The sequence below is a fragment of the Syngnathus leptorhynchus genome, chromosome 18, assembly GCF_054491065.1.
Source record: "Syngnathus leptorhynchus isolate UIUO chromosome 18, UIUO_Slep, whole genome shotgun sequence".
Classification (NCBI taxonomy): domain Eukaryota; kingdom Metazoa; phylum Chordata; class Actinopteri; order Syngnathiformes; family Syngnathidae; genus Syngnathus; species Syngnathus leptorhynchus.
The window spans coordinates 3,075,032-3,094,644 of record NC_141212.1 but is presented as its reverse complement, the minus strand read 5'-3'; the positions used below and the strand labels follow the sequence as shown (position 1 = coordinate 3,094,644).

Genomic DNA, 19,613 nt, shown 5'->3' with positions numbered 1-19,613 from the left:
CTCGGTACCGTGCACAGACTGCTATAAAATAATTGGCCGCAGGACAACTCTGGGAATGTCCTTGAGCGGTCCAGAGTTCAATCCCATTGGACAAGATTTTAATCATGACTGTGCGCCGATACTTCCCCTCGGACGTGATCATAGTCAAAATCAATACGGTGATGCATTTAAATTATGCGCAAACCATCTCGGAATAGAATTTGGGCAGATGCTAGTTTTAGAAGACCCCCACCTTTCTCTCTCGCCCTCTCTCCAGTGAAGAATAAAAGCAGCGGTAGTTCAAAAGATAGACAAAATGTTTCCTGGACCGCCAGCTTGCAAGTTTCCCTCTGTCAGTCAGCAGACAGACAGCAGACTACGCAAGGTCTCGTGACATGAGGACATGAATGGGAAGACGATGCAACTTGTGGCTAACAAAGGGGATTTTTTTTTTTTGGTCATGTTTTGGCAATCTTGTCCAACGTCATAAAATGATTCCCGTGACAACCGTAGAGGAAAAAACCCTAATAAAAGATGTGGGGGTATTAAAAGCACATCAATTACTGAAAGGTGGATAGCAATGAAAAAGGAATCTTCATTGACATGGTGAGATCTTTGTGAGCCTGAAAAGCTTTTTTCTCTTTAGACTCCGAGCAGTGTACCAAAGCATAAATGAGCCTTCGGGGCTTTGTTCCGATACCTGCCTGTGGAAAATATGACTAACATTGCAGGGCTTGCTGTTAGCCAGTGTCAAATATTTACTTGGTCATTATAGCCACCTGTCTCGCACACACACACGAATTTGAGACTTAAGAGGACACTTGCTTGGCTTCCAACCATAGCCACGTCATCAAAATATTCCCCAACGCTGAAATATCTCAAAATGTTGACCAGTCAAATGTTGAAGCTACAATCTCCAGTTTCTCCAACGCATGTTGTCATCTTGCATCATCCCTCAGTAGATGATGCAAGAATTCAACCCCACCGCTGTTACGTCACTGAGCGCCATTTGCTTCTTTCCAGGTTAAATACTAAAAGCCCTCCACAAACCGGAGCCAATCTGAAGTGGTCGTACGACGAAAGACCACCTCGCAATGATGACGACTACCACTAAACTTTACAGCCCCGAGCCAACTGGTGGGTATTTTCGACGACACAGCAGAATGTAAATAAACACATACCATTTAGTCACGGCTCCAAAGCCAGCGAGCCTTCCCTGGCAACTGTGCTCCATCACTTTACAATGCTAGGTCGCAATTACCGGCAGACCGCAATGTACGTATATGCGGTCGCTATGTGCTTGGCCACGCTCGCAGGAAAAAGATGACGGAAGATGTGCACGGTTGCCGAGGAATCCCCCAACTCGCTTGCAATGAATGAAATATGCCGATAGGTGAGAATTTATGGGAGAGGTTAGGATATGGGACTCATCGTAGACATGATTTTTATCATAACTTGGGACTTTTCATTTGAGCCATTCTTTTTCCAGGTTGGGTTGATTATAAAATGTTCAATGAGGAATAAAAAAACGGGTTGATATGTTCCGAAATGTCCCCAGCAACTTGCTTTGATCCAAGTGGTGACAAGTCCCACTAATGTGAATTTATGTGCAGTAGTTTCAAATAATAATGATGGAAATCTAGAGTTGTTAAGATATCTCATCAAAAAATTTTCACAACTGCTATGCATGTTTAAATCTCCTCTTAAATCTTTACTGTGTTCTTTGGACTTTTCCATTGTTTAGAGTGTTGCTCAATCCAATGAGCGCTATCAAAACATTAGTTTTTATGTTGGCAAAGAGAAACTAGCAGCTGCAGTTGATCAAGTAAAAAGATGTTCTCGAGCATTCAGCTCCAACATTTAGGTGAATGGAGTGTTTTAATTGTTTAGGGAAAATAAACATCAGAATAGATATGAAGCACCAACTGTTTTCTACTTGTAACGGCAAGTCAGGGTGTTAAAATGTAAAAATATGTGGCTCTATTATAGAGCCTTGTGGAATACCGCCAGTATCATCAATGGGCCATTTCCCACAATGGATTCATTATCATTAAACTCTGCTAACACGGATGATATGTCATAATTACAGTAAATATTTATATGAAAATCATCTCTCGCTCATAAATATAAAGCAATCCTATAAAAGTCAGTATACACGGCAGTAATTGAGTGTGCCGTCTTCTGCCAAGCTAGTAAATTGCAGGCGCTTGGTGACCTCAAAAACGTCACGTCGGTACCGTCGTAAACCGAGGACCGTCGTAAATGTGACAGCGTGTGCCCCCTAGCGTAGCTTGCCGACTTAGCAGAGGTCATTATCACTTCCAAGAAACTTGGGCTGTGCCACTTTCTTCTGAAACCGGATCGCCGCCGTTGACATTATCTCTGGCAAGACGCGTTTATTGCTGGGGGAAGACGGCGGGGTTTTGAAGGAGAACCGGAGAGCGGAGACGTTTGCCAACGGTCTTAAAATGCTACAAACACCTAATAATGCTGTCGCAGCACTATTGTAATGTAATATAATCAAATTGACTGGAAATTTAACGTCAAGCGGTCATCCAAATCTGTATAACATGACTACATTAACCCAATTTAATCATTTGTGTTTAGCTGGCTTTTTTTTTATTTTTTTTTATACCAGCTGACATAAAATTTCATTCAGTTTCTTTTTTTATGGGATGAAATTGATCAATCCTTGTACTTTGTGAATGAAATCATAAACGTGATCAAAGCGGTCTGAAATTTGGCTACCTTGCGGGGAGACGAAGATTCCGAGGCAGGAGGACACTCTTTGGGGAGGTTGTCGGCGAAATGACCCCAGAGAGCCTCTCGTTTGTAGTGCTCTGCGTCCGTTAAGCTGCCAATTGGGTTCACATGCCATTCCCGTGGAACCTCGAGGGGCTCGAGGGGATCTGGTGACAGCGACACTCGGCCTGCTGATAGGCGAGGCTAAAAGGAGATCGAGATGTCTCGTGGGAGGTTTGACGGACGGTGGTGGTGGTGGGTGGGGGGGACATTGGACACGTCAATGAGTTTGTGTCCCTTACGACTGAAGCCCCTTTTATGTGCCTTGGTGTAGAAAGAGTTAAGTGCAGCACATTGGCCTTTTATCTCCTCTTGATTCCGAAGTGTTTATATACATGGAAGGAGAGAAATCCCATTAGGTTCCTCGTGATTGTTGATAGGGAGCACGCTTCCAGACATTCATTTACATCTAAGCTTCACATCAAACGTGAAATTACACAACCAATTCAATCTATTATTATTATTATTGTTGTTGCTATTGTTGTTGTTGTTGTTGTTATTATTGTTGTAATTTTTTTGTGATGACATTTTTCCCCAAAAGGTGGACATAGCACATGATTCACAAGCTAATTCCTTCCTGACACCTTCCATGAATTTGATGAATGATTTAGTCTTGGAAACCTACATGCATAGCTAGCGTGTGTGTGTGCGTGTCTTGTTATCTGTTTGTCCTTGAACTTCAGTTTGGCAGACAAACCAAAAGCCTCCAAAAGAGACGAGTCAGGCTTTCTCCAAATCGGATTTGTAAGCCTCATTTTGCAATTGTAAGAGTGGTAGTCCTGGAAAATGTCTTTGCCCTAAATAGCATTCTGCCCCCCCCTCGGCATAACGACTTTTTACAAAAGGCGAAAGTGCTATTGACCGCCCCAGGTAAGCATGAAGTACACTTCGTGACGTAAGCGTTTTCCCGATATTGCCACACTTTGCACACAGTGTGAGCAAACAGTTGCGCATGGTTCTTCAATGCGTGACGCGACACTTGACTTTGTGACACTGCCCTTGTACCTTTGCCACGGTGGGGAGGGATCGGGTCGGCTCGGAGGGTCTCAGTTTCCTCTTGGGATTTGTCTGCAGCTTTCCATCCACATAAGTGAAAATCCTCCACTGTAACACTGAAAAGAGATTACATTTAATCTACTTATTATAGTTTGAGATTATCGTCCTAATGTACAGGCAATATACTGTGCGATCACAACATGACATTTCATGCGATGCCCTAGGGAACACAAGATGGAAACTCGGTGACATTTTTGGAGTCACGAGAGAAAGGAAGGAAAAAGGTCAAGCGAGCATTGTGTTTATTGTCAGCGGAATGTTGGTCAAAGTTAATTGTGTTCATTTGTAAGGGAAATCATGCGACTTGCGGGAATCTAATCGCACGGGAGATAGCAGCGAGGACAAAATCAACTTTGACTTAAAAAGCGTAGAAGTCGTCTGATGTGACCGTAACCCCAGACAAGACACCGTCGAGTTAAACAAAACAAATCTGGTCAGTGTCACCCGGAAATGTGGAGGATAACCGACATATGATGCCATGGATCAATTTAATGCCTCCATAAAGCAGCCTGGGAAGAAGTGAAGATTTAGCTGTGTTTACGCTGAGGAGAGGGGTCTGTCGTTTAGAACCAGGTGGTGCGTTCAAATGGAAGTCAAGCAATGTGTTATTTATTGTCAAATGCATAGAAAAGAGCAAAGCAGGCAAACATGAGAAGGGTTGTTTTTTTTCATTCCAAAAGTAGGAAAGAAGAGTAGCGAGCATAATGATTTACACCATATATGAAAAAAATCCAACCAAATTTAACACAGTGTCCAACAAGGGAACAAACAGTGATGATAATATCTAAAAAAAAAAATCCCCCCCAAAAAACCCTCATTGTCTAACGAGGGAACAAGCAGTGATCATAATATTAAAACTTCCGCCGCACATTCATCAACTCCGTTTTGAGAACAAAGCGACTTGTGGCACATCAGGAATTTGACATTGCCGCCAAAGATGTCCCCCCCCCCCCCCCCGAGTTCTTGTACTTATTTATTTAATTTGAACAAAGCCGAGCTTGTGGCTAATAAACGAAGACGCCGGCTACCAAGAAGGGGACATGAATAAATTAATGCTCTGCTTTCCAAAAGCTTGAAAGACAATTTGGACACCTGATTCTGACTCAATTGTGACTTTTATTTCCCATTTCTAGACCCAATGCCAGCCACATGCATGTTTTATTTATTTTTGTCACTTTTTGTATTCCAGGAAAGCAATTCATTCGTCATGATGTGATTCATGGAATATTCCAATTTGTGGCAAAGGAGGTGGAGCCATTTGTTTGGAAATAGAGAAGGAATCCAATATGAACTCCACCTTTCACCTACTCAGTGGAAGACCCGAAAATATCCGGTAGGATGTTTTTTTTTTAATGTTAAAATTGTGGGACAGAAAGTGCTTTACAATTCTGTGTAGGGGGGCTCAGTTGCAAACACAAAGCAAACTTTCTTCTCTTCTCTCTTCCTGCTTAATCTCAATTCGCCTCTTTTCCCACCTGCCCACACTGATCCTTTCGTAAACTGATTTGGATGATTCCCCGTCGCCCTCCTCCGCCTCATGACCCAACGGGGGGGGGGCCTTTTCCCGTGTCACTGTCGGTCACAAACGCGGGTAAATATAGATTAAAGGCACGCTACGTGTGAGCCAGCACATATTATACCTGACCACGCCGCGGACACGCCTGTGGGCCGAGCACGGTGCCAAGTCGTGATTAGAGTCCTTTTATATCCACCGAGTGCGCTCATTTACCTGCCGGGAAGCACGTTTACCGCCTCGAGTCTCGACTATTAGTCTCGCCAGTCGCCATGGTTCCCAGCGTTACGAGCTAAAAGGTCAAAAGGTCACGCTTGATAATATTGACGAGTCTCTACAGAACGACAAGTAAATCCGAGCTTTCTTTCTGTATTAGCTAAATTATTATTATTATTTTGTATTTGAATCGCATTTGACAGCTCCCTAAATAACAAACCCTCTCAGGTTAACATTTTAAACCTGCCAGACTGACACGAAACAAGCACAATTAAGCTAAGACAGGAGCTAGCTCGCACCCTGCGCCCCGAGCTCCCGTTAAATCACCGATTAAATGTTTACCGCATTCTTTTGGGAGTTGTACTCTGAGACCAAGAGGGCCCCCAGAATTTACCGGGATTATATGGCGCGCTTTATATATGGAAGTATGCACGTAAAGCGAGGGCAGCTAATGCGGCCAGGAAGCAGCGGGGCAACAGGGCTCGGAGGGAACTGCTTTCAAAACAAACATGGCCAAAGATCGCCAAAGGTCCACTTAAAGCACTTTCAGGGGGCTTAGATTGGTGCCATGGGGCCCGCAGATCAGCTACTGCTAAAGTGTTACTGAGCAAGTTGCTAATCCTGCAGGGATAACTACTACTTTAAAAAAAAAAAAAAAAAAGGGGGAAAGCAACGCCACAGTCTGAATACCTTCAAAATTTTTTTTTTTTTTGTCATAATGTAATCATTGCTTTGTCTTTTCGAGAAATACGTTTCATCGAGCAGCCAGTTGACTAAAAAGCCTGCCGCTTTAACCCGCCATTATGGTTTTGCGCGAGCAATTTATTTCGGGAAAAAAAAAGCTTTTGATGTCAATGTCAATTTGTCCTTTTATTATCAATGCTATATTTAAGCCTTAGAACCTTGTGAATCTCCCAAGGGAGTCTAGTTAAAGAGTAATGATTCTAAATTGCATTAATGACTCACACTTTTCACATGACCCGCTCATCCGATGTTCTTGCGTAAGACGTTCGACACAAGGGACCAGATGCTATTGGCGCGTCACGAGCGACAGCTGCTCTCGCTGCAACGTCGCTTTTGGCGTGAACAATCCCTAATTCCTGCCTTGGCTCGGCACTTGGTAATCACGAGGGGGACGAGAGTACCGAATCGCCTTCGATAGACACTCCCTAATCTCTTCTTAAGACTTCTGGCCATTCCGTCTTTTTTATTTATCATTTTTTTAAATCATGATAGCTTGACTTCAGCTAATGAGTCGATGGCGTTGTCACATAATTAAGTCTTTAGGCATTGGAAGAAAAAGAGAAGACAACACAAGAACCTTTTCAGTATTTTATATAAAAACAATATAATTTGAAAATAAATATGCTTTACTGTTTTACATGGACACATAAAAACAGGTTATTAGTGGATGGAACAGCAACAACAACAAAAAAGGAGGAGGAGCTAATAAATTGGGTTTCTGAGACTGATGGTAGAGGTTGCTGTATTTTTTGTATATCTTTTTGTGTCGTTGTTGGTAGTCTAGTGGTGTTGGTAGCAGTATTTTTTTCTGTAATTGCGTGTCGCACGACAGACAAAACACGCACGCACGTCCTTACATACACATCGGCACAAATGTTAAAAGACCAATACTCGCTTTGCGTACGTTCGCCTAATAATTCAGGTGTCCTCCTCGCTACAAAGGAAACATTTAGGGAATGTTAGTAAATATCTGATCCTTTGTTTTTTTTTGGTTGGCGTAATTTTATTTGAGTTATATATGTAAAAATATAATAAAATTAAAGCACAGAGAATCCATGCCAAAAAATTGGACAGTGGTAGGGAGAAGTGGGACACAACACTGCATATATAAATAGAACGCATTAAATATGGGCAATAAAATGAATACTGAAAAATACTCTATGACATTATAAATTATCTAGATGGACTATGGCATGACGGGATAATATTAGCTATATACAAGTTCAGAGAGGACGTGTAATCAAAGCACTACTGCGTTAAATCCCCTTTTTCCTGGGAAAAAAAGGAACAAATAATTTATAAAGCACTTTTCTCAGTCTTTTTGTTTTTTTTTCGAAGCGAGGCACTGGTTTTCCCGATGGAATCAAACTACAGTAGAGTTTTCATTCAGTGGTTTTCTTTCACGCCAGCTATAATAGCAGGTCGGCTTGCAGTATCCCTTTAAAGGCACTCGTAATCGTGTGCTGAAAATGTCCTCGGAGGAAAAAGCAGCCATCTTCTGGAAGAAGCAGTAAAAGCAAGACATCCACGTGTGAATCCGTGCCAGAACGCTCCTCTTCTTCCTCATCCTTGTCGTCGTCTTAAATCTCCGTGCGATTTCGCACCGGCACAGTAGACTGGCATCCAGTGAAGTCAGTTAGAAGGCGCTTCCGTCAAATGATGCGTTTGTTTAGTTGATTAGGATTATTTTTTTTTGTAGCAGCAAACAGTTGTGTAGTATGCTGGTCTACATACTCACTCACACACACACACACACACGCAACGCACACGCATACTGTAGATATACCGTGGGAGCCAACTGTCCGTCCTACTCTGTCAGTCCAGAGCGGAATGCTTTCCACAGAAAACAATGTCAAAGTGCTGTGCTGCGAAATATCCGTTGCATTACGTTCTAATAATAGAACGGAGTATTCCTTCATCTTTAATGTGCGCGGCGCTTCTCCTCGCTCATCTTCTAGGCTTGTCACATCTGAACAAAAGGTAGAAATCAGATTTTTTTTTTCAATCTTTAGCTTAGCAAAAAAAAAAAAGGATCGAAAACCCGTCTTCAAGTCGCTCTCACCTGCAGGTCCTCTCGTTGAGCTCTAGTTGGCGTTCTTTACAAAACTCGTCCGTGTGTTTGCAGGAGCAGCGGCAGGTTTGCGGATCCTGCACGAATAAATGCTTCCTCCTTTCAGAGCAGGGCTTGCAAATACTAGAGAGAGACAGACAGATTGGAGGGAAGGAAGAAGGGACAGATGAGGATTATCCAGAGTGTTGAATTACCGCAGCGAGAAAACGGTCACCCTCCCTCAGGTCATACGGCCCAGTTTGCCCTTCCAAGTGTTTGCGTGGCATGTGACAGTCTGGCTTGTATTGCACACTGGCAAAATACACACGTGGGCCGCCTTCACGCCCCCTTGAAACCTTCATCTTTCACATGCCTTACGTTAGTGCGACATTCAGTGACCGAGCTTATAACTCACTTCGCTTCCATAGCAAATCAGTTTCCCCCCCACGGAAATTAGTTCAGCTATCCGTTCCGACGTTTTATGTTATTAATGAAGAAAAATAGAAATAAAACCTAATGTGAAGAAGAGTCGAGAATCTGCTTTTTGCAGCGTGAGGACATTTTATTTTATTGTCAAAAAAAAAATGGAGGGACTCAGCTACTCCATTGCTTCACATAGGAACGACAAGCCAACAATTGCACTTCAGACACAAAATGGCGGCAGAATTGTTGCGAGACAAGAGCTCGCTCGGCGACACAAAAGCAGTGTTTGATACACAATCGCTTTCGTTTACAAATTTGCCCCTAGCAGAGTGGAAAGAAAACAACAGATAGCCATCACTCATATCTCGTGACATAAAAGTACCAGCATTGTGCGAGGGGGCACCTAAAAAAAAAAAAAAAAAAAGATGAAAAGCACATAAAGGGCAACTGAGACAGAGACGAGACACAGCAAAGCGACACAGACTAAACACGCTGATTACGATCCCGCCGATAACGGGGCGGCAACGACAACAGCTAACAGTCGATGCGTTTATTCCTGCTCGTCCGTTATCGCCCATCTGAAGTTGAGACCTTCCGAGGAAAATGTACCTTTTACTTTTCTTTCATGATTGTAACAGTTGGGCGCGGCGTACGGAAAACGGTTTGAGCCTTTACGACGATTGATTAGTCTTGATGGGTGAGATTGATTAAGTTAGCTGTTAGCAGCGTCGGACAATGTTAGCAAAACACGGAGAGGCGTGAGATGATGGGTTGCTAGCGTGATGGGCGTGTTAGCGACATGCTAATGGACGGGGTGGGAGTGTAGTACATTAAAAAGGGCAAAGGAGCTCCTCCCAAGCCATCTTAATTACGAGAAGCACGACACTCAGGTGCAGGTAGGTGGAGAAGGCGGAGCTGACATACGCATCGCCAATTGTTATGTCTCGGTTTTTCTTTCGCTTTCGTTTTTGGCCTTTAGCTGGGCCTCGCCGGGATTGTCTGCAAGAGAGAAAGCACAACAACGCAGAGAGAGAGAGAGTCTGAGAGTGAGGGAGAGAGTGGAGCGCCGCTTTACTTTTTTAAAAAAGAAAAATCGCCAAAATGGCGATATTTATTGATAGGTTACGGTTGAACTGAATGTTTAAAAAGTACAGGCGTCAAAAGGCGAGAAAGCCTTTTTGTTTTGTGGGAATTCAAATAAACGATGTCACCGGTAAAGATTCTGAAACGCGCGCAAAGAATGCAACCTCCCGTCGGCTGCTTCCCACATCAATAATAGAACGTCGTGGACCTAAAATGTTCCGTGCAAAGATGAGCGTGCGAGCCATTTACTGTTTTGTTTTCTAAAACAGTAAATAAATACATAAAACTCCCCACATGAATGAAAGATAATAAATTTCGTCCGGACCACATCAGTCAACTCAAGTCTTAACATTGTTATTGATTCAAAGCGCAACACAATGGGAACGAGCTCATAAAGGATTAGAGGCTTACAAAGGATGCACCTGGGGCTTTACATGTGCGCCTTTTGCTGACTGGGCATTTTACTCCCAAGCATGTAAAGACCCTTTAATGAAACTTCTGAGGAATTTGATTTTAACATACAAGATTTCTTCCTCCGGGAATAGCCCACGATCAGGCGAAAAGACAAAAATGCAACAAACTAGCATCATTTGCATATCAGACCACAGCTATTTGTACACAGAATCCAGCAACAACACAACCCTTGATTTTTGCTGCACCAAATGTGACTATTCAACGGAACTATGCTGATTTGAATGTAAAATGCGAATAGAAAATATATCGCTGATAACTCGCTACCATCGTTCCGTGATGATAAATCTCCATTAATACATATCTTGGAAGGCTGCCTTTAAAGTTGAAAAGATTAAATTGTAAAACGTACCACAGTAGATTTATCATTCTGCTCCTAAATCTGTCCTTTGTCGTGTGTTTACATGAACATTTTTCTTCCTTGGCGGAAACATTTGTTATGATATGTCAGAGCCGATGGTCTTGTTTTGACTAATTACGAAATCCGGTATACTTTGGCACCCAGCGCTTAGCCACTCCTCCCGACCTCTCACATTGATGACTTGAGTCACACTACTAAAAAACAAAACGAAAAGTTGAATGACCGCCAGTGCATCGTCTATGTTGACCGCAAGCCACCGCGGGACAACTCGTAAACAATCAAGAGGAGGTTAAAGAGGAGTCCCCTCGACACTATACGACAACCGACCTTGTCTAAAGCGCAAACAAATGCAACCGCCAGCGATTTTTAACAAGCGCTCAGGGAGTCGTTTTCACGGGTTTTAGCGGCTTCTGGTGCCGGCGAAGCGACTTGAGCAAACGTCATAAAGCGAGGCGGCTCTTCAAAAAGACGCCGCTATCTATATCATAGCAAGTGGCCATCCGAGTAGCGGGAGTTAAATAGATGTAAAGGAGGGCAAGAATGTAAATAGGAGATACGGCCAGGCGAAGCAAAGGCATCAAGGTCAGGCGTGGCGAGGGCAACAAACTCGTTAAGAGTCACTTATTTACCGGAGGTGATGTAAGCCACCTGCACGGCTCAGCAATGTAGGCTTTTGTTAATGGTAACAACAAGATGGAGAACGCACCGAGAATCGATTAATCGTGCCTTGAAGCTTTTGAGGCGAAAGGGAATGCAGTACCTTGTAGCACCTTCGGAGGCGCCGCTGAGTTAGTCGAGTTCAGGTCGAGAGAACCGCAATAATTCTGCTCAATACCCCAATGGCATTTAAAACAGGAGTTCAGAACATTTAGCTTCCCCTATCCATTTGAAAATAAAATGATGAATAATTGCAGTTGTCACCAAAAGTTATATTTCATTTTAAAATTCGCTTACTGTAAGGTTTGACAAGCCTGGAAGTCAACCAGCATTGACAAAAAGACTGTACGGCTCGTGTTTCACTTTGTAGGCTGGAGGGAAAACGAGTCAAAATGGCCGCCCCCGAGAGAGAGGCCGACTTTTGTTTGCCGCAACGAGATCGGATCTCTGTTGGCTATTGTTCAACTCAAGCATTAAGCTTCGCAAGATGCTCTGTAGTACTCACTTTTCTCGCAGCTCTTTCACTTCCTTCTTTAACCTGAAAGCAAGCACACAACAAAATGTGATATTAAATACATCTGCGCATGGTCAACCTCCCTAAACCTTTCACTTTTAAATGACCCCGACTTCACAAGTGACGGGGCACCGGGGTGCTTGAGTGTTGTTTCACCAACGCGTACGCACACAATAGCAGCTCTGAGCGCCTCTTGCTGATAATGCTTTGTGGTGCAATCTCTCGCTGGGCAAAAGTATGAGGAAAGTTTCATTCGGCGAGGTCACGCACTTTGCAGGCGTTTTGAAACTTTTTTTTTTTCGGGGGCAGAAATTGCATTTCATCAGCAGGTTTTCATGAATGTTGTTCAAGTTGTTGGTCAAGCCAACTACGAGGTCTACACGTTTGGCTCACTTCCTTATTGCCAGCCGACAATTATGGTGGCCCTCAAGGGTACAAAAAGTAGAAATACATAGCAATGGTGCGTTTAATGGCAACCTGTCCCAATACTTTTGTAATTGTAGCGGAGAGCTAATCTCTTGTCAACCCACCAAACAAAAATGCCGCAAAAAACTAGCACAGCTTAATTATGTTCCTTTTGGAAAAGCTTTGAATCGTTTCACGATACATCGCTAGCATAGAGATCCCTTATTTGTAGTACATAAGTTCCAAAGCATTGGAAGGAAATTGGATAATTTAACTGACTCAGAGGACAAGCCTCTCCGGAGGAGGTGAAAACGTATCTCACAGCTGCTTGAAAACTCTGGAAAAGACTTCATGGTTGGAAAGCAGACTTCCGACTGAATCGGTCCATCGCCTTGGAAGATAACGAGACGGCAAAACCACATTTAACACCAAACGTGAAGAAGCAGAAGGAAACGCGGAGAATTTGGCCACCAGCTGCACTAATGCGTCTGCGTGCGATGGAATGACGATAAGCCGGCGCACATGTCTACTGGGATATGCTTCAACCTGCAGCCGGCTTTTTTATCGCCAGCCAAGAGGAGGAAGCAGACGATAAGAAGATAGAAATCTAGCAGACCTGTCAAAATTGTCCAAAGCAGGCGAAGGAGGATTTGACATTTCTTTTGGATGTTAACACCAAAGACATTCACATTTTGTGTGTGTGCGTGGATTGTTTCTTACCTACACTCGCACGCGCTGTGTTCCGTAAAACTCATGAAGATATCATTTTGTTGTCTTTGGGTTTTTATTCTTTTGATCTGTGAAGAAAAATACACAAGCGTTAGTGAGTCAGCGGAGAAAAGTTGCAAAAGCTCCTTATGGTCATTTGTTGTTTAATCCAAAAGGATCCAAAACGGATCCAGAAACAAGCTGGAGATACTTTATGGGCTGTTGTCAACAAATTGTCGAGACGATAATTGCCTTGTTGAAAAACCACACGCAAAGCGGCTCCTCGTGCCAAGACTAAAATGATGATTCAAGCACAGTGATCTATAAAACGACCACAGAGTCCCACTCCCAAAAACAAAATGGCTCCCCAAAGGATGACCAGTGAGTGAGTTGTCCGACCTCCATGGTCACGTTATAGCTGGACGTGGGCATGCACTGCAGCGTCTCGTCGTTGCAGCAGCCGGCGCAGCGTGTCAACACCACGCACGACGGGATGAAGATGTGCTCCACTTCCTCGGGGTACTCCTGCAGGATCTCCACCAGCAGCTCCCGAGGCTTACACAAGCTCTTGTTGTACACCTCCATCAAGGGGATCACTGTGGAAGGGAAATAGACAAATTCAGTCCTTTGGAAAAATCCACCTGTTGCCGTTCATGCGATATAATTACCATCAATTCTTATGTTTTCTGTAAATAAATATAATAGACAGACTGTTTTGTGGCATTTTGGTTTGGTGGTGTGCTGAGGTTTTGTGTACAAAAACTTTGTGCCTTAGCTTAATAGAAGTCAGGAAACACAGAGTGACTTCAAACAAAAGCATCAATAATAACAAACGCTATCAAGCTTTTATCAGGGCTGTCAAACGTCTCGTTTTAATAAAGGCCAAATCGCAGTTACAACTGGTTATGACTGCCATAAAAATGAAGAATAATGATTACATAATTGCCCCCGCGTTTTGGATAATCACCTGGCACAAGACTCTTTATTCCCAGGTTGCCGCGTCTCAGTATTTACATACAGACAAAACTATTGAGACAGGTAGCTGTTAAACTTTCGGAAAGCAAAACTCTGGACTTCCCGGATGGTAATAACAGCTTCCACTCTTGTGGGAAGGCTTGACTGGGATTTTGGACTGCGTGTTGTGGAAACTTTTCAGAATTTCATGTTCAACTTGAAAGACAGCCTACTGGCTCTGCTTGTCTGAAGTGCGGAAAACTCATCCAACTCGACAAAAAAAAAAAGATGGGCAGCTTATGGTTGTAATCAGTGGCCATTGCAGTCTCGTCAATAATGAATGACTTGATTAAGAGGTTCACATCAACACTTTTGCCCATATGTAAATCTATTAACGGCAGGCCAACCGCTCAGCTCGTCCCTAGAGACACATTTTGGACTTGCAGCTTCCAAGCTATCAATTTGAGAACAAGTGAGCGGAAAACAAGCTTCGAGACCGCCAATACAAACACGACGCCGATGCCTGACGAATAACTCAAACCCCCCCCCCCCCCAACTGACTCTTCCAAAATCAGATTGAGCAATGCTGGGATTGTGAAAGGGGGGGAAAAAAAGGATGACATTACATTCCTTTCTATAAAAGTGAGTCTGGTGACTGTAAGATTTCCCTTCGCCTAACCTCAGACATGAAAAAAATGTGTGGGGGGGGAAAAAAACCTTTGAAATGTCTCCATTATAGGCTTTTGAGTCAGGGAAAAAAGGTGGCCACCGGGGGGCGAGAGTGTGCCTGTACTGTGTCAAGGTGAGACATCACATATGGGCACACACACACATCTATTCTCTCATACAAACACATAAACTCTCTCACTCACGCACACACTCGCATTGGCTCACTTGATACACTGGCACAATCGCTCACGTGCACTTTCACACGCTTTCACCAACTCTCAGTCTCCCTATCTCTCATTCACAGTCTCACACATTCCCCCAAAACACGCATTGACATTTCTCATATAGGACACCTACCGTCATGTGGACCTCTTTGCGTTTCCCTCGGTAATTGGGCACTCTGCAAAAAAAAAAAAAAGAAAGAAATAAACGGGAGCAAAAGTGAATTGTGCAAGGCCTTATTGCGTAAACATCTATTGACATTTGGTGGTTGAACCCCTTAAAGAGCAAAAAAGAATACTAATATTCGAAATTGATGTATTACAGTAGTAAATCTAATCTTTGGAGCGTAATGATTGACACAGCACATAGGGGCAATGTGACCTCATCTTGGCACTGAACGTGGCAAATATTTTACAACCCTGTGTGCGCGAGACAGTTTCGTAACCTTTATGGACTTCTGGCTGCATTCGTTCCCATTAAAAGCCGGTAAGAATGTCAACCAGCCACCCCAACTCACCGTCACCCCTTTTCACTGCTTTGCTGCATGTGTGTGTGTGTGTGTGTGTGTGTGCATGCCCGTGTGTGTCTGTGCAGTGGCACCACACAAAAGGATTACTGGCAAGTTTCCATGAGTTTGCAATACCTCGCTCATGTTGTGTGAGACGACACCATTCAACCCCAATTGGACTTCATGAAAAAAAAAAAAAAAAAGTCATTTCTGTCGAGGGGATGTAGAGCCCGCCCCTTCCGGGTGGCGTGAGACAGGGAGAGAGTAGGGGTCCGGTTGGGAGAGCCCCCCCCCCCCCCCCCCACACACACACACACCAATAGCCACCCACCAACCCACTCACTCAAAACATTGGGAAGAGTGTCAAGCTAGGCAAGGGCAGGATGCCCCTTTGCAATTTGGGGGTGCGGGCGTGGTTAAAGGGCCTTAATTATATCACATGGTCATTTTTATTTTAAAAGAAGTCTTCTTATCGTTTCAAATTTCTATTTTTTGTCTGATTGAATGTCTTACACTTCTGACCTATGACCAGCCAGTACAGCTGGCAAAGTTCATCAAGTTCAGACATTTTTTTTGTTCTCAAAGTAATTTTCAAACATTTTAAAACTTGAAGAAATTATTTAATTTAAAAATATATATATAGTCATTTCAGTGACTATTAATCGAGGCTTGATATAATCGATTTATTTTACATTATAATAATACATACATACCTAGAAAAATGATTTAAATATATTTTTGACAACTCCCGAATTATATTAGTGGGGGAAAAGGGACGTGTGACATTAATAGAAATAAATATCACTTGTCAAAAACGAAATGAGAGAGCAACATAGGTTGCCATTATTACTACATTTATTGTATTTTTTTTAATTGACTAAAAATTAGATCCCTAAAAATAAATGATAATATATTAAAAGTCCCTAAATGATTCAAAAGCAATGCTTCATATGTTGGCAATTTGTTAAAAGACCAACAATGACCCGGCAAGGTCAAGTGACGCGTTTCCTTTTTTTCTTTTTTTTTTTCTCTCCCCTTTTTTTGACCCACAGTGTACTCACCTTGACAGCCGACAGCGTCAGAAATAATAGTGTCAAACTGTCAATAAAGTTCATGGTGTTGTCAAATCCAAATCCGGGCGAGGTGTTAGAATCCGCAGCGGTGCTGGTGGTGCGGTCGGTGGAGGGAGGAAGGCTTCACGTCCATCAAGTTAGCATTTACAAGCAAGGTTGTTAAAACGGGGGTCCTGGTCGGTGCGTGGGTGCCGCGTCCATGTCGGTGGCGGCGCGCAAAAAAAATAATTAAAAATCCTCTTTGCGCCCCAAACTCTTCTGTCGAGCGATCCTCAGGGGCGGGAGGAAGGGGGGGTCGGGGGCCACAGTGGGGTGGGGGTGGGTGGGGGTTACTATCCACACATTACACACAAACACAGAGAAGCTCGATCCGGGACGTCTCACATGGTCCCGCGGCAGCGCGCTTTCCCGCAGTGGCCGAGTGGCAACATTACGCACTGAATAATAATCCCATGCTTGTTGCGCCAGTGGCAGTCAGCCCGCCGTTTGCACCGCGCTCCCGTGCCTCCTTCGAGTTGAACCCAAGTGACGTGAGAAAAGGCAGGCCGCGTCCGCTCCGATCTGACGTTTCCTTTTGCGCGCACCAAAGCGGAGTCAGATGATCATCCAAGAAACCGGGACGCGTCCAAGCTCTTCAGCTCCAGCTGCACTCCACAGTGCCTGTGCGTGCGTCTGCGTGGGTGCGTGTGTGTGAGTGCGAAGCGGGCCATCCACGATTGGTGCACGCACGGTGGGGCGTGGCTTGTTCAAATCTTGCGTTGAGCCCCTCATTGAGCGTCAACCCTTGTGATTGTGCTTTTAGTGACGTGAATGATAAATGCGCACGTCGAGAGGAATGTAGCATGCAGGTGACAAAAAACAAAACAAAACACCTGTCTACATTTTCCTGATCAATACTATTGAGCTATTGTTTAATTTGCTCGATCCATTCCATTCCAGCCCTTACAGAATAAAAAAAAAAATTGATGACATCCCTGAAGGCTCATTATTCGGTCATTTCGATTTTACGCGCAGGGGTTGCCTCCCATTTGTAGAACTACGACCAGATTTTACACTAAGTTGAAAATAATAATATTGTTCTATCAATACAGGCCAGGAGACATTCAGGACAGCTCGATCTTGGCAAGGGGACTGAGGTCCCCGAGTGCCATTCTAATTATAAGTCTTGATTATAGCATTGCTATAACAATTAAGCTAATAATGGCCTTTTGAGCAGCAGTGACTGTAACTTTGTTCATTGCTCGCCTGTGCGTGTGCGCATATCGGCACGTAGTCCAGGCACAATGTCAGACACCCACATGATGAGTCTCGCTGCGACTTCCCCTTTTTTTGTTGAATGGGGCTTCTCAAGGATGGCCCGCTCAGAATGAGCCACCTGTCTTCTTTTTTTTTTTCTCTTGGCAACAGCTGTAGGAGGAACCGTAAGAGGAGTTTCCAAAGTGATGACAAATGATGAGCTGCATTTAAGTGTTAATCGTGGTTAGTGTGCGGATTGACACACTTGAGATTTGATCCCAAAATGACTTTTTCTTTTTTTTAATTCCCTGGTTACATAGCAATCAAGACTCTAATGATCAAAAGTCCCATTGCAAATGTAGTTTTTTTAAACCCAAACAGCACTACTGATTTGGCAGGTAGATGAACTTAACACAGCAGCACGGCGAGGCTAAAATGTAACACGACCCCCCCCTCCAAAAAAAACCCTTAGTGTTCTCACGCACGTACTGGAAGCAGTGCTGCCAAGAAAAATACTTTGAAATGAAGAGAATATAAATCAATATAACTGAATGGAGAGGCCTGAATGCTTCCAAGGTGTCTCCATACAGTGGTGCAGCCCTCTGCTGGCCAAACAGATCACTGCAGTTTTTATCATGAGGCCAATAGCGCAGTGACAGTGTGTAATGATGACACACCACGGCTGTCCGGCTTCGGGTGTTCAAATGACTAGAATCCAAACAAAACCCATCAAACAATCTTGAGATTAAGTTAAATTCTGACGTCGTGATTCTGCTTTCCCGAGATTTCCTGCAAAGGATTTGCGGCCTATTTTCTGAAGGTAGCGAACACACTAGACAGATCGTGAAATGGTATGAAAAATCCAAACATTACATAACAAGCAATAAATGCTTGTCTTTCAGCAGTGAGGCCGGAGAAACAATGATTGAGTTATTTCCAGATGAATACAACCCGCAAATTTATAGTCTTGATTTGGTCGGCTTGCAAACTTTGATATTTTTGCGCATGTGGGAGCATGTTTGTTGTTGTGTCTCTACTGTAAATTGCATCAGAGGCGCCACCAGACGAACAAAATGGCCGACCGACCAACCATCTTGAGCCAAATCCACATTCCTGCCTTCTTCCCGCTACGGCTACACCCATTCCCCCCCTCACACGCACCCAATCTTTGCCAAAACCTGCAGAATAGTCCGATTCTGGTCGGTTTGCAACTTTCTACTGAATGTGTCTTGGGGGTGGCTCTGGAGTTGTCTGGTTGCTGGATGAGGTGCAGATGTAAAACGGTCTGTTGAGTCTGTTTACTGTCTGCCGAAGACAGCGCCCGAGTAAAAAAGCCTCGTTTGTAGTCTTTGGAACACAAAGCACCTCGTTCCATTTTTGCGATCGTTCGCCAAAGCGCCACTCTCGCTCTCTCTTTCTCTCGATCACCCAAAGCCGGAGGGAGAGCGAGAAATTGGCGGCGATTTGCCACTGCACAGATGACTTTGCTCACGTCCGATAGCCTCGGAATAAATCATCAACCTATCAGCCTCGCAACTGGTTGACCCGGCCCAGCTGTAAGTGGAGTGGTGCACAGAGGCAGAGGCCTCAAGTCCCCCCCCCCCCCCCCCACTGCCCCCTGCCCTGCTCTTATATTGGGAAGAGGAGATAAGCCAAAGCTAAAGTTCAAGTGCGTTAACAAGCAAACGGCGGGGAAAAAATGGCTTCCCGTCATTTCCCCGAGTGGCTCGTCCAGTTCGCTGAACCCTCGTCACTCTCCTCCCCCTCTTCGGTCGCTTCCAGCAAGCGATCCGTGTACTCCCTCTTGAGCAGTTACAACACTTTGTCAAATAATTTAGTCAGCCAAGTGAGAGACGGCAAACTCCGTTTCTATAGTTACACGTTTCGGGTGTCTGTATTTACTGTCGTACTTATTTTTATGACTATGGTACAGCTTAGTCATTTTGTCGTGGTCGTCACACGACAGAAC

The 19,613-nt window shown here is 44.0% G+C and overlaps 2 protein-coding genes across 7 annotated transcripts in view; one reads left to right on the top strand and one right to left on the bottom strand.

Moving 5' to 3' along the window:
- Positions 1-19,613, top strand: part of mrps18a (mitochondrial ribosomal protein S18A) — an 85,887-nt gene that overhangs the window by 4,310 nt on the left and 61,964 nt on the right. For all 5 annotated transcript variants that reach the window (XR_015068920.1, XR_015068919.1, XR_015068921.1 and 2 more), the window contains exons 2-3: positions 1,003-1,116; positions 5,027-5,170. The gene's annotated coding sequence lies outside the window, so the exon portion shown is untranslated. The remainder of the gene's footprint in view (positions 1-1,002; positions 1,117-5,026; positions 5,171-19,613) is intronic.
- On the bottom strand, positions 6,885-17,081 carry vegfab (vascular endothelial growth factor Ab). Of its 2 annotated transcripts, XM_085937971.1 has the most exons (8): positions 16,397-17,081; positions 14,963-15,005; positions 13,382-13,578; positions 12,995-13,071; positions 11,861-11,893; positions 9,708-9,782; positions 8,373-8,504; positions 6,885-8,279 (listed from the first exon to the last, which is right to left on the bottom strand). In XM_085937971.1, the coding sequence occupies exons 1-8, from the start codon at positions 16,448-16,450 to the stop codon at positions 8,258-8,260; spliced, it is 633 nt and encodes a 210-aa protein (XP_085794097.1). In that variant the 5' UTR covers positions 16,451-17,081; the 3' UTR covers positions 6,885-8,257. The 2 variants fall into 2 exon arrangements, with proteins under 2 accessions (XP_085794097.1, XP_085794098.1); XM_085937972.1 differs by lacking the exon at positions 9,708-9,782.

Coding starts and splice junctions, on each gene's coding strand:
- vegfab (XM_085937971.1), bottom strand. CDS start 16,450: ATGAACTTTATTGACAGTTTGACACTATTATTTCTGACGCTGTCGGCT. Junction 13,579..14,962: donor GCAAAGAGGTCCACATGACG/GTAGGTGTCCTA, acceptor TCCCTTCCACAG/TGATCCCCTTGATGGAGGTG. Junction 11,894..12,994: donor CACAGCGCGTGCGAGTGTAG/GTAAGAAACAAT, acceptor GCTTGCTTTCAG/GTTAAAGAAGGAAGTGAAAG.